At 39.7% G+C, this 15202-nt stretch overlaps 1 protein-coding gene across 2 annotated transcripts in view; it reads left to right on the top strand.

The window, feature by feature from the left end:
* ccdc187 (coiled-coil domain containing 187) overlaps positions 1 to 15202 on the top strand; it is a 45788-nt gene that overhangs the window by 30474 nt on the left and 112 nt on the right. Inside the window, exons 7-13 of one of the 2 annotated variants that reach the window (XM_061903158.1) lie at positions 6419 to 7675; positions 8088 to 8209; positions 8275 to 8346; positions 8428 to 8562; positions 13041 to 13135; positions 13215 to 13309; positions 13380 to 15202. The exon at positions 13380 to 15202 is cut by the window's right edge and continues 112 nt beyond it. In XM_061903158.1, coding sequence (XP_061759142.1) covers positions 6419 to 7675; positions 8088 to 8209; positions 8275 to 8346; positions 8428 to 8562; positions 13041 to 13135; positions 13215 to 13309; positions 13380 to 13528 — 1925 coding nt within the window. In that variant the 3' untranslated portion in view covers positions 13529 to 15202. The remainder of the gene's footprint in view (positions 1 to 6418; positions 7676 to 8087; positions 8210 to 8274; positions 8347 to 8427; positions 8563 to 13040; positions 13136 to 13214; positions 13310 to 13379) is intronic. The other variant, XM_061903159.1, reaches the window with a different exon arrangement.

Genomic DNA, 15202 nt, shown 5'->3' with positions numbered 1-15202 from the left:
TAAAATTATGGTGGAAAATAAGTATTTGGTCACTTCAAACAAGGAATATCTCTGGTTCTCACAGACCTGTAACTTCTTTAAGAAGCTCTTCTATCCTCCACTCGTTACCTGTATTAATGGAACCTGTTTGAACTTGTTATCTCTATAAAAGACACCTGTCCACAGCCTCAAACAGTCAGACTCCTAACTTCACTATGGCCAAGACCAAAGAGCTGTCGAAAGACACCAGGAAAAGAATTGTAAACCTGCACCAGACTGGGAAGAGTGAATCTACAATAGGCAAGCAGCTTGGTGTGAAAAATCAACTGTGGGAGCAATTATCAGAAAATGGAAGACATTCAAGACTGCTGATAATCTCCCTCGATCTGGGGCTCCACGCAAGATCTCATACCGTGGGGTCAAAATGATCATGAGAACGGTGAGCAAAAATCCCAGAACCACAGGGGGGGACCTGGTGAATGACCTGCAGAGAGCTGGGACCAAAGTAACAAAGGTTACCATCAGTAACACACTACGCCGACAGGGAATCAAATCCTGCAGTGCCAGACGTGTCCCCCTGCTTAAGCCAGTGCATGTCTAGGCCCGTTTACAGTTTGCCAGAGAGCACATGGACGATACATGTGGATGTCATGTGGTCAGATGAAACCAAAATAGAACTTTTTGGTATAAACTCAACTCGTCGTGTTTGGAGGAAGAAGAATACTGAGTTGCATCCCAAGAGCACCATACCTACTGTGAAGCATGGAGGTGGAAACATCATGCTTTTGGAGCTGTTTTTCTGCTAAGGGGACAGGACGACTGATCCGTGTTAAGGATAGAATGAATGGGGCCATGTATCGTGAAATTTTGAGCCAAAACCTCCTTACATCAGTGAGAGCTTTGAAGATGAAACGTGGCTGGGACTTCCAGCATGACAATGATCCCAAACAACACCGCCCAGGCAACGAAGGAATGGCTCCGTAAGAAGAATTTGAAAGTCCTGGAGTGGCCTAGCCAGTCTCCAGACCTCAACCCCATAGAAAATCTGTGGAGGTGGTTGAAAGTCTGTGTTGTTCGGCGACAGCCCCAAAACATCACTGCTCTCGAGAAGATCTGCATACAGGAATGGGCCAAAATACCAGCTACTGTGTGTGCAAGCCCATAAGTCAACAACATCAACAAAACTCACCTTTGTGATTTAGTTGACTTTATCGTTGGAAATGCATCTGCAGGTTATCCATACATCTCTGTGCCATGTCTGCCTTAGCACCGCCGGTAAAATGTGCAGACACTCCGGCACATTCAATGGGGGTCTGGCGGCAGATTTCTTTGACTTTATCTTTGGAAATGCATCTGCTTTGAGTGTCGCAGGATATCCACACAATCTTGCCATCTCTGTAGTAGCATAGCTTTCGTCGGTAAAGTGTGCGGAACAAACGACTGACCATTTCGTCGGCTTTCCCCACACCCTCGTATTTTGAACAAATTTCGTCCAATTTCTTGCCACTTTCGCATCTTTGGGCCAGTGGTGGAACTTGAATCCCTCCCTGTTAGTGTTGTTACACCCTCCGACAACACACCGACGAGGCAGGATGTCTCCAAGGTTCCAGAAAATAGTCGAAAAAACGGAAAATAACAGAGCTGAGAGGCGGTGTTTGTAATGTGTTTGAGAAAATGGCGGCTTTATTACCTAGGTGACGTCACGTTCTGACGTCATTGCTCCGAGAGCGATAAATAGAAAGGAGTTTAATTCGACAAAATTCACCCATTTAGAGTTCGGAAATCGGTTGAAAAAATATATGGTCTTTTTTCTGCAACATCAAGGTATATATTGACGCTTACATAGGTCTGATGACAATGTTCCCCTGTAAAATCCAATCAGGTCTCTTAACTTCATGTGAATGATTATGATTAACGACACCTGTTGACTTCTCTGAGCCCATTTAAATAGGGCTCATGTGATGCAGTCATTAGACCCTGTTACAAACGTGACAATGGGAAAGTTAAAGGAACTCAGCACAGATCTAAAAAAAAAAAACGAATCATTGACTTGAACAAGTCAGGAAAGTCACTTCGAGCCATTTCAAAGCAGCTAAAGGTCCCAAGATCAACTGTGCAGACAATTGTCCGTAAGTATAAAGTGCATAGAACAGTTTTGTCACTGCCACAATCAGGAAGAAAACGCAAACTATCATCTGCTGCTGAGAGAAAATTGGTCAGGATTATCAAGAGTCAACAAAGAACCAACAAAAAGCAGGTCTGCAATCAATTGGAAGCTACTGGAACACTGGTGTCAGTGTCAACAGTCAAGCGTGTTTTGCATTCCCATGGATTAAGAGGCTACCATGCAAGAAGGAAGAAGCCCTTGCTCCAGAAGTGACACCTTAAAGCTTGACTAAAGTTTGCTGCTGATCACATGGACAAAGATAAGACCTTCTGGAGGAATGTTCTGTGGTCAGATGAAACAAAAAATGAGCTGTTTGACCACAATACCCAGCAATATGTTTGGAGGAGAAAAGGTGAGGAACACCAAACCTACCGTCAGGCATGGTGGTGGTAGTATTATGCTCCGGGCCTGTTTTGCTGCCAATTGAACTGGTGCTTTACACAGAGTAAATAGGAGAATGAAAAGGGAGGTTTACCTCCAAATTCTTCAGGACAACCTAAAATCATCAGAGTGGAGGTTGGGACTTGGGTGCAGTTGGGTGTTCCAACAGGACAAATACCACAAACACACGTCAAAAATGTTTAAGGAATGGCTAAATCAGGATAGAATTAAGGTTTTGGAATGGCCTTCCCAAAGTCCTGACTTAAACCCTATTGAGAACATGTGGACAATGCTGAAGATACAAATCCATGTCAGAAAACCAACAAATTTAACTGAACTTCACCAATGTTATCAAGAGGAGTGGTCAAAAATTCAACCAGAAGATTGCCAGAAGCTTGTGGGTGGCAACCAAAAGCGCCTTACTGCAGTGAAACTTGTCAAGGGACATTTAATCAAATATTAACATTGCTGTATGTATACTTTTGACCCAGCAGACTTGATCACATTTTCAGTAGACCCAAAATAAATTCATAAAAGAACCAAACTTCATGAATGTTTTTGTGACAAACAAGTATGTGTTCCAATCATTTTATCACAAAAAATAAGAATTGTCGAAAGTATTAGAAACTCAAGACAGACTTGACATTATGTAAAGTGTATGTAAACTTTTTACCATGACTGTATATACATATATAAATTGGGCTGTCAAAGTTAACGCGATAATAATGCGTTAAATATAAGTTTTGATAGTGTCACAACATTTTTTAACAGCCGGTTAACGCAAACACTTCCTTCTGTGCCATAGCGAAGGGAATTCGGCTTAAGTTCACTTGCTACTACTAATCAGCCACACACAAGCAAAAATGGCCCAAAAAATATACCTCATGGAAATATCCGGTTCAAATCCATGGCAAGTTGTTCTCCCGACAAGAACAGACTATTTTTTGCTGTGAGAAGCGGCGACATCCCTGTAGCAAAAAAAGCCTGCTGCGAGTTGAGATGTGGGTGGTGCTTCATTCCTGTGTTCAGATTACAATTAAAGTGCTGTGATAACATAACATTTACGTTGTGTGATGTGAAAGCTCCACAGAAAGGAAAGACAGTCTGCCGCATGTTGAAAAGAGACTTTTTTTTATTGCAAACTGTCGATCCAACATTAAAACATTTTAAGATGATTTTTCAAAACAATCACTTTTCCGGCGTAAAATAAAAGCACCATGCTGTACATCCGGTTTAGCTACATTTAGGACTTCTCCTTAGTGTGCGGCTTAATATTAGCCGCCACACCTAACAAAATAAAGTAATTTAAATGTAATTTAGCCTTCATTTACCATGAATTGATTTATGTGGACCCCGACTTAAACAATTTGAAAAACTTATTCAGGTGTTACCATTTAGTGGTCAATTGTACGGAATATGTACTGTACAGTGCAATCTACTAATAAAAGCTTCAATCAATCAGAAAAAAGAAGAAAAGAAACAAAGTTTGACTTTATTTTTAGCTTTTGTCAATTTTATGATAACAGGCCCAATTCCCACAAATGTTTCCGCCGTGCACATCCGTTTGCCTCCGTGCTTCACTTCTAGACACACAACACTTGTTTCATTCTCCGCAGACACGGTGTGTTCACAGACCATGGGAAAAATTACCATCATAACACACTAACATACACATTAACACCAGATAGTTACAGCATGATTGGCTATGGTTCATTATTTGCGCACTATTGACTAATTGATGCAACAAGAATTTGGCCGGAAAAAGACCTACGTTAATCACCGCACTGTTAATCACCGCAACAGTGCTTCCGAAACCGATGTTGTGATGACATTAAAAATAGAATAAAACTATACTATATGAGAAAAAATATTTATGGTAATATTATACTTAATAATACCAGATTTGTTTTAAATGTGTATATTCAAATGTTTTGCTTTTGAAAGAATATATGCATCATATACAAATCATGCAATGACGTCATAGCGACCACGCACCAAACCACGTCCCCACCGCCACAGGTATTTTGGCAATTTTGGGGAAACCTTGACATTAACGAAACAAATGTCTTACATAACGGTCATGCTTTGTCAGAAATGTTTTTTAATGGTTTTCTGTGGTATTGAAACCTAAAGAAATGCTAGTACATTTTCATGCAGCAATATGAAAACTATTATTTGTCCAACATGTAATATACAGAATATCAGGCGCATTTATTTAGGTAGAAATATCACAGATTACAACTGGGATAGTACCTAATAATTAGACAACATATTTGATGTTCAAACTGATAAACATTTTCTTTTTTGCAAATAATCATTAACTTTAGAATTTGCTACCAGCAACTCGTGACAAAGAAGTTGGGAAAGTTGGCAATAAATACTGATAAAGTTGAGGAATACTCATCAAACACTTATTTGGAACATCCCACAGGTGTGCAGGCTAAATGGGAACAGGTGGGTGCCATGATTTGGTATAAAAACAGCGTGAGCAAATATTCAAACAGTTTAAGAACAACGTTTCTCAAAGTGCAATTGCAAGAAATGTAGGGATTTCAACATCCATAATATCATCAAAAGGTTCAGAGAATCTGGAGAAATCCCTCCAGGTAAGCGGCATGGCTGGAAACCAACATTGAATGACCGTGACCTTCCATCCCTCAGGCGGCACTGTATCAAAAACCGACATCAATCTCTAAAGGATATCACCACATCGGCTCAGGAACAAATCAGAAAACCACTGTCACTAAATACAGTTTGTCGCTACATCTGTAAGTGCAAGTTAAAGCTCTACTATGCAAAGCGAAAGCCATTTATCAACAACATCCAGAAACACCGCCGGCTTTTCTGGCCCCAAGATCATCGAAGATGGACTGATGCAAAGTGGAAAAGTCTTCTGTGGTCTGACGAGTCCACATTTCAAATTGTTTCTGGAAATATTCCACATCGTGTCATCCGGAGCAAAGGGAAGCGAACCATCCAGACTGTTATCCACGCAAAGTTAAAAAGCCAGCATCTGTGATGGTATGGGGGTGCATTAGTGCCCAAGGCATGGGTAACTTAATTAATGCTGAAAGGTACATACAGGTTTTGGAACAACATATGCTGCCATCTAGCGCCGTCTTTTTCATGGAGTTCCCTGCTTATTTCAGCGAGACAATGCCAAGCCACATTCAGCATGTGTTACAACAACGTGGCTTCGTAAACAAAGAGTGTGGGTACTCTCCTGGCCCGCCTGCAGTCCAGACCTGTCTCCCATCGAAAATGTGTTGCGCATTATGAAGCGTAAAATACCACAGCGGAAACCCCGGACTGTTGAACGACTGAAGCTCTACATAAAACAAGAATGGGAAATAATTCCACTTTCAAAGCTATAACAATTAGTTTCCTCAGTTCCCAAACGTTTTTTGAGTGTTGTTAAAAGAAAAGGTGATGTAACAAAATGGTGAACACGCCCTTTCCCAACTACTTTGGCACATGATGTAGCCATGAAATTCTAAGTTAATGATTATTTGCAAAAAAATATATAAAGTTTATGAGTTTGAACATCAAATATATTGTCTATGTAGTGCATTCAATTGAATATGGGTTGAAAAGGATTAAGGATTTGCAAATCATTGTATTTTGTTTATATTTACATCTAACACAATTTGCCAACTCATATGGAAAAGGGGTTTGTAGCTGTTAAATTTTTTGTGTTGTTATAAAGTGCATCCTGAGTGCATGTTGTTATTTCAAACTAATTAAAAAGCATGTTCCTATTGTAATGTTTTTTAAAACATTGATGCCAATAGTTTATATGTTACCACCTTATTAACTGCACTTCTCCAGAACCCATTAACAGCTCCACTCTCCCTGCTTGCTTTTTTGTTTGCATGTTTGACATACATAAAGGCAGATCCAGCGGTTCAGCACCGCCATCACCAAACCAGTTTACACTCGACCGTCAACATCAGGGAGAAATGCAGTACTCACCTACCACCACTAGGTGGCAGTACTCTAACAATCCTAACCATCCAGACTTCAGTAGGCCTCCAGATTACTACCCAGGCAGGATTGAAACTCACAAAACCATAACTGTGCGGTCTGATAAGGGACATACACACTCCCGTGGAGAACTGAGAAGGGAATTAGAAGAGAGACAGATGCATGAAAATTGCAAGGACTATGTTTATTTAGAAAACCAACCAATTAAAAGACACAACACAGTAACCCTCCATCGCAGATCATCCTTACGTTTGCCTCGAGAGAGAGACTTCAGGACTCTTAACAGCAGGATCCCAGAAGAGTTTGATTGCTGGGAGAAGTATTATGAGAATGGTGATAAAGACCAGAGGGGGACAAGGGACTTGAAGCGGGAAAGGAGCTCCAGGGTGAAAAATGCGGCTTCGACAATCTCCAGTAATGAGAATGGATCTTCAAGGTCAGTCGAGGTTGGACAACGGTGCAGTCGCAGTGAATCTGTCAGGCTTTATGACGCTACTGATAAAAAGAAGAGCGACTTAACTAGGACTTGGACCTACAGAGACAATCCTGACAAACATGTCCACTTCGCTGCTGACACCAGGAGCTTAAATAGGTGCCAGGACACAAACATGGATGTGTGGGAGATGCTTGGCTATGTCCTCCAGGAAAGAGGTGTCCCTGTGAGGCTTGGCGGCAGCGGAGCACCCCTGAAAATAGGTCCTCAAAGCAGAGACAGGACTGATATCTTCTACGGCAATTCCCAACCCCATCAGGCGGCCTTCCAAAGAACTGCCTCTGCCAGGCACAGTTTCCATGGAGACATTAGGGAAAGGAAAAGATTATTTCACAGGGAGAACAGTGAGTGGGATCACAGAGGAACTAAAGACAGCCATCAAAACATTTTGCTGCATGACAGACAGCTTTATGATATAAGTAGCAGAGACTCGTGCCTAACCAACAAAGAGAGGCAGCACAGTAGCAGTTTGAGAGCACTTAGAAGTCCTGACAATGAGTATGAGAGGGTAAGCAGTTCCAGCAATGATGGAGTCAAGAAAACAACTGGCAGGCCTTGGCACAGTACAGTAGAACATTTCAGTACTAATGATGAGATGGAAAGGGAAGTAAAACAGCCTCTTCGCAGATCCCTCTCCAGCAGATGGTCCGGGTCAAGACGCATGGCAGCAGGTACCGTAACAACCAATAGCTCAGCCAACTGCCCCCTGCAGGAGGAACACTTCCTCCCGAACTCTTTCTTCTCCGATCATCATCACATCTGGACAACTGTCTCTAAGGTGCTTTGGGGTTTCCTAACTCTGCTTGGAAATTTCCTGTTTCTGCAACTTACTGCAACTCCTGTTAACCGGACCAAATTACATGTGATGTTTTACTGTCTGTTCTTTCCTTCCATTAATGAGCTACCCAGAGGAAAGACAACAATGTGTTCCTGCTGCGTTCTCTAATGCTTTCTTAGAATTATTTCCCTTTTCTGAACTTTGGTTTACTTTTGATTCATCACTCATTTTTATGGCTTCTCGTCATTTGGCATCATTGTTCATTCTGTTACATCAGTTAAAGTCTGACTTTGTCAAATCTGTAGTGGCATCACTAAAACCCAAGAAAGATCAGACAAGCTTAGACATGGGAGAACTCCGGCAGGTTCTACAGGATGAAGAGGTGGCCCGCAAGATGCAAGAAGAAGAGTCAAAGTTTTTTTTGAGGGTAAGGAATATTTATCATGACTTACTGCCATTCTTCATTCTTTTCAACAATTGTTCTGTTCTCAGACCTCACAGTCCACACCATGTGGATGTCACCCACAGGGAGACTTCCGCATTGCACAAGTGGCCCAGGACGAAGTACGATGTCGCTCAACACTGTTGCTTACTTCTGTCGTCTATGCAAAATCCAACTTATTTTCTGGTTTCGCCATTCTTTAGGAAATCGCTCATTACATGCAAAAGCAAGAAGTAAAGTCACACCGCAGATCACATGATCTCGAAGGACCGGGATCATGGCGTGAACACAGAGCTATGATGAGTCTGCACGACAGGAGAAGTGCAAGAGAGAGACAGGTGGGAAACATCTTACATGTTAGCAGGGGGTCGTTCTTCATTTACCTTCAGAAAGAATCTTTAAATATTGAGATTATGTGTGTCATAAGAATCAAACAATTTATCGATCAAACATTATCACAATTTGACTTCCTGCATATAAGGAGTGCCGACGTGTGTCTCTGCATCTTCTTGATTGCTAATTGCTCGATCCTCTTAAATAATCCTTATTGGATGTAAATGTATTCATTTTCTTTTAAGTGAACCAAGACTGTAACATTTTTATGTTTTTATTTTTTTTATTTTTTAATGCTTTTTACAATCCATGTGACAAGTCAGAGACAAAAACTCTCAATGTTGCCGAAGGAATAACCCAACATGGAGCTTCTGACATGTTGGGTGTGCGCTAAAAATGTAAATTGTTTCCGGTTCTGATTCCACTTTTGATTGTACTTATCGGGTCTCTTATTGATGTTTATTTGGAAGGGGGAAAAAAAGATAAATTACAATTAATTTTGTTTAAAGTAACATGACCTTACAAAGCTGACAGTGACGTTTTATAGAAAAAACTTTTGAAAAAAAATATTATACATGAATATTCTTCTGTGGAATTCAACAAGAATAAAACATGTATTGAATTGTATGCAAGGATGATTTTTTTTTTTTAAACGTTTAAAATCTTTTTGTCATTTCCCTAGGAAATGTACTGATGAAACTCAAAATATTACAGTGATTTGTTTAAAGTTGTTTACGTGAGATTCATGCAACTCAAAATATTTCAAGCCTTTTTTGATAAAATTTTAATGATTATGGCTTACAGCTTATAAAAACTTTGAATTGAAAATATCAGAATATGTGGGGTCTTCAAAAACTAAAGGCTATGATCATTAAAATTATGATAAATAAAGTGTTGACATATCTCAGTTTGCATGAGTTGCTATTTAGCGAAATTCAACTATTTTTCTCGCCAAAGTGGTATGTTTGTTTGAATGAAAGTAGTCAGTAGATGGGGAAAGCAGGAGATATCCTTGTGGCAACATGAGTGCTGTAACACACGCACTGTTTCATGAATACATTGGCATTACAGTATATTCATGAATTTGGTCAGATTACAGGTTGTTTTTAAGGCAGATGACATGCCAGCGTTACTCAGGGTATCCGCGGGGTCTTAAAATGTCTTAAATCCATCCATTTGAATTTAATGCCTTAAAATGTAAACAAATCTCATAAAAAGGTCATAAATACGATTTTGAAATGCTTTTTAAATCTATTAACATTATTTTTATTCAAAACATGCATAGACCTCATTTTAGCTTGTAAATGTTTTGATTTTTGAGAAGGGCAGCACGGTGGAAAAAGGGGTCTTGCTGTGCGGAATTTGCATTTTCTCCCCGTGACTGCGTGGGTTCCGTCCAGGCACTCCAGCTTCCTCCCACCTCCAAAGACATGCACCTGCGGATATGTTGATTGGCAACACTAAATTGGCTCTAGTGTGTGAATGTTGTCTGTTTTTCTGTGTTGGCCCTGCGATGGCGACCAGTCCAGGGTGTACATCGCCTTCCTGCCCGAGCACAGCTGGGCTAGGCTCCAGCACTCCCTGCAACCCCGAAAGGGACAAGCGGTAGAAGAAGGATGGATGGATGAATGGATTTTTGAGGACGCTATAACATAACTACAAAACTGCACCAAAGTAGGCTACTTGTGCTGCCCGGTCAGAATTAATCGCGCACCATCAGCTAATGTGCTGTGCGCACACAACGGTGTGTTATTAAAGCTTAGCATTGCAGCGAGGAAAATTTAACTAAAGCCCACATCACAGCCGAAATACTTCCATTAGATGGGTAAGTGCAAGTCCAATGATTTGCGGCTCCAGAACAATCAATTTAATGCAGGCTTCAAGCCGGTGGGTGGAAACGTATAAAGTATTTTGATCCGGAATGTAAGGCCATCACGGAAGGAAGTGTTTGTATAAATGGCGATGTAAGTAAATGAAATGATGATGTAAAAGTCAAACATCTGTGTAAGTTTGTGTCAAAATATGCTAAAACGCCCCAAACTATACAAAGATCAACTTACCCCCCCAAGGAGTGTTATATGGGTAAAGTGGAGCCAATTGCCAAAGGAGATTAGTATGAGATAGTGAAATCATACTGTTACATACAGTCATCCATCCATCCGTCCATTTTCTTACGCTTATCCGAGGTCGGGTCGCGGGGGCAGCAGCTTAAGCAGGGAAGCCCAGACTTCCCTCTCCCCAGCACATGCTAATTTCTCTGTGGTGGTAGTGTACTCACAGCAGCAAATCTATAAAAAGAAACATAATTCCCTTATTATTTCTATTATTTATTGCAATATTTTCTGGTTAGCTTCTCTTGCCTTATCTTTTCTCCCAGTTTTTACAGCAAGTGAGATTAAAAGCTAGAATTTTTGTGTTTATGGTGAGGTGAGCAAAGCAAGGAAGACGTGTGAATATCATCTTGTCATGCTTAAATAAAAACTAGTCCTTATTTTCTAGCAATGTTCTTTTTTCAGAAAAGTCACCAAAAACAAGTACAAATGTATTTGTACATACCAGATACAAAATGAGCTGAGCAAATGTGAATATTATCCACATTATTCAAATCCAAATCATGTTTGAGGCTTGCAAGCCATAGTCGCCTTTCTTTTTAGACAGTCGCTCTCTCTGCACTCTTTGTGCAGATACAGTAGTAGTGCTGTCGATGTTTTTATATGTTTGCTCAATTCTGACAGCCGCAAAAAACACTGCAAAAGTTAACCATTTAGTTTTAGCAGAGATGCAAACAGTCCCTTTAACAGACAATATATTGTTGTGCTTTCCTCTACCATTGCTGATGTTTTGGTTGTTACATGAAAACACTTGGTATGAAGCACATTGCACCTTTTGCAAGAAAACAATTTCATGGCAAATCTAAAAAAATGGCTGTTATGTTTGATAATATATTTTTCAATTAGTTTACCAGACATAGTCTTCTGGTGTATTTAGTTAGTTTAACTATTTTGTTTTCCAATGTGAATGAGCAGTGAATTAATTCATATATGTACAAGTCCACCACCCCACGACTCCAAAGGGACAAGCGGTAAAGTTGGATAGAAATGTTCTTAAATAATTTTCAATACTGTCTTAAAAAGTTTTTAATTTGACTTGTTGGACCCCCTCCCCAGAATCTCCTTCCGCCCATATAATTTAAAATGTAAACATAATACATTTGCAATGCAACAATTGGAAGGAAAAATATAATCTATTTAAATAATTACCCTGAGGAAATGATAACTGAAACTTCTAAATTAAATACAATTAACCACTGGTTGCTAGATTCTCCTTTGCGAGGTGCATATTAATCATTGCAGTGTTTTTCTGCCGCTGATCCCAACTTTACTGTAATAGAGAGAAACTATCAGTCATTGAAGCGCAACCATTTTTCTGTAAGGACAGCTGGACCAGATTTGGTGTTATTGTGAAAGCCGGAAGTACTGGTGTGCAAAATAGAGGTCTAGACGGTGCTGGCTTGAGAGGAACGGACGGAAACCGGCTCCGTTTTAAGATGATAAAAATGTATTTTTGATATGTGGGATAAAAGTCAACTAGGATTAAAAAAATCACACCCAGACTTTTCAATGTATTGTGTTGTTTTACTATTATGTCAAGGGTTTCCCACACATTCATTTATTTGTGGCGGCCCGCCACGAAAGAATTACGGCCGCCACAAATTAAAAAAAAAAAAAATAAAAATTATTTATTTATTTTTTTCGGCTTTTGACTCGCTCGACCGCTCATATAAGCAATGGGACTCTGTCTGTGGATGGAGCTTGTAGTTACATATTTTATAAATATGTAAATATTATATAAATATGTTTATAAATATGTACATAAAGTGTTGTAATTATATTCCAACTCCACGTTCTTCTTGGTCATCGCCCCCCACACTCCCCATCAGCCCCACCTCACCCCCCCCCCGCCACCCGACCACACCACCACAAATAGATTCCTGACCTGTGGGAAATACTGATGTCATTTTGGTAAAAGTTTCTCTTTCTCTTTCTGCATGACCTTTAATTAAAACCCCTGTTCACTCCGGGTTGAGCTGTAGGAAATACTTGCCTTGATGTGTATAATGTATTTAAAAAGGTTATCCATCGGTACATCAGGAGACACAACAATGTATGACTGTGTATCATTAGCATAAGTGTGGAATCTAATGCTGTGTCTCCGAATGATGTTCCCAAGAGGCAGCATGTGAAAAACAAAGGGATCTAAATTTGAGCTCAAGGGAACCCCACATCTTTTTTTGGGGTTCCTGAGTAACATGCATCCATCCTTACAAAAAGACAAAAAGAATATATGTTGGTGCGTTTAGGTATTAGGTGATTGGTCAGCGCTGTTCCACTGCAGGTTTTAATTGGTTTACTTGACAGCTTCTTTGTGTGCAAACAACACATTTTCTTAGCTGTTTTCCTTTGTCACTGTTGTCCTTTTCCAGGTGCAGAGAGAGAGGCTCGATTCTGAGGGTTTTCCTTCTCCCACAGAGGACTGTCCCCCAGAGAACCAGCCTCCCAGCCCCATTTCCACACTACCGTACTTGTCTTTGCATCAACATTTTTTGGCCTATTTTGACCTCACGTCCCATGCTGACCTGCAAACGTTGTGCTTCCAGACAACCCCAGCAGCAAAGGAACATTGCGGAGGAGCTAGACCCGACCTTCCAGACCAGAAGGCAAGGCGCAGACATCCTCCAAATGGGACAAAGCGGTACGAATAGAACTTAGTTTGCCTTGTTGCAAACAATAGATATAGACTCACATCCTTTTCCCCTGAGTAGGCCCCATCAGTCAGTCACTTCCCGCACCACATTCAGGCCTGCCGGACTTTCCCCAGGAGCCAAACTTCATCCCGCCCACCAAGCGCCCGACAGACAAACAAGGACGCACTAAACCCAAAGAAAAGAAAGAAAATTGTAAGCAACAATAAACTTCCAGCATTATGATATTTTTTTGTACTAAAGACACCAATAGTTTTGTATTTTTCTCCATTTGCTTTGAATCCCCACCAGCACTTATTACCATTTTAGAGTATTCCTATAAACAAGGAACTGGAATTGTTAAAGGGAATTCTGGCATGTATTATAGTTTTGTTTTGAGTGTTTATTTAAACAATATGTTTTTTATACAGTACATGTTACTTTACTTATAGCAGCATGCTGACATTGGTAAAAAGACAACCAGCACGTAAATTGTATTATAAGCTTCCTTTATTAATTACAACATATCTGCAAAAGTATGCATGTGTGTATTTTCATTTGCCAAATTGTCAGAGTTGCAACAAAAAAATCCCTAATGGAATTTCATTTTAATGGGGAACTGCACTTTTTTTTGGAGTTTTGCCTATTTATGAAAGACATGATGACGAATGGATTTCTTTTTTTAATGCATTCTAACTTGGAAATAAAAGTCTACCTACAGCGGAGCTAATGGGAGCTCCTCTATTACAACCATAAAATCAGATAAATTACCATTCAAAAAGCGGCAACAATACTCCATTTACATTTTGTGACTTGAATATTAAGCAAGTATTAGTGATATTGTTATTGTAAATCCTAACGCAGACAAACTATTTAGAGCGGCAACGTGATCTCTACCGTGTGTCCCTATGTTTACATCGTCCAGTAGTCTGCTGCTTTCTCCCTTCCTTGCTCTGTTTAAGTTTATTCGAGATCATAAATCATGCATCTTGGTTGTACATGAGACATCTGAGTAGGTATTCCCACAAGTTGGTACACTTTGACAGCCAATTAAGACCCGAAACTTACAAGGACAATGCAAAAAGACGCTTGTTTCCCCCACCCTTTTTCTTTGTGAGGATTATGAGACATTCTTCATCTTAATGGGAATATAGGAACATCCAAGCAGTAGGCATCCTAATGACAGCTGCACTCGTAAGTAATTGATGATTATGTTTGTTAGCTCTTATAAAGTCTGTAGTGAGCAGAAATCAGTGATCAAGGAAAAAAAAAAAAAGCAAACTTGAAGCGTTTTATAAATTAATGTGCCACATATGTTTAAAATGATCAAACTGCAAACATATGAACTGTTCTTATACTACATTTCATGTATACTTACATCATCTATATAAACCTCAATGGAGGTGAATTGTGCAGCTCCTATAGGCTCCATTGTAAGCAAACTTGTAATTACATTTATTTAATATTTAAAATGCAAAACAATATATAACATCCATCCTCATGTCTTTCATAATGATTCCAAAAAAGTTCAGTTCTCCTTTAAGTCACGACTTAAATCAAATGAACATGATGATGAGTTTCTTCCAGGTGTTCATGCACCTGTGCAATGACAATCAAATTATTTATGTTGAATAATGGAATTACTAACTTATATAAAATTGGTTACAGTGGGTGTAGTTTTAGTTAAAAATGCTGTAGGAAACATTGTTCATTCATCCATTTTCACCCGCTTGTCCCTTTAACTATAATTAATTTTATACTCCAAAGACTCTTTTGAACCGGGTAATCATGTTTGAAGAAGGCTTTATGAACACTGAAATATGAAGCGTGGAAGATGTTTATATCACATGCACATTTAGCCAGCTAAGCTTGATTTAATTTTAGGGCTAATTCTAAAAGTGCAA

The sequence above is a fragment of the Nerophis ophidion genome, linkage group LG06 (genome assembly GCF_033978795.1).
Source record: "Nerophis ophidion isolate RoL-2023_Sa linkage group LG06, RoL_Noph_v1.0, whole genome shotgun sequence".
Lineage (NCBI taxonomy): Eukaryota > Metazoa > Chordata > Actinopteri > Syngnathiformes > Syngnathidae > Nerophis > Nerophis ophidion.
Note: the sequence above shows the minus strand (reverse complement) of the source record. Positions and strands in the feature narration are given on the sequence as shown.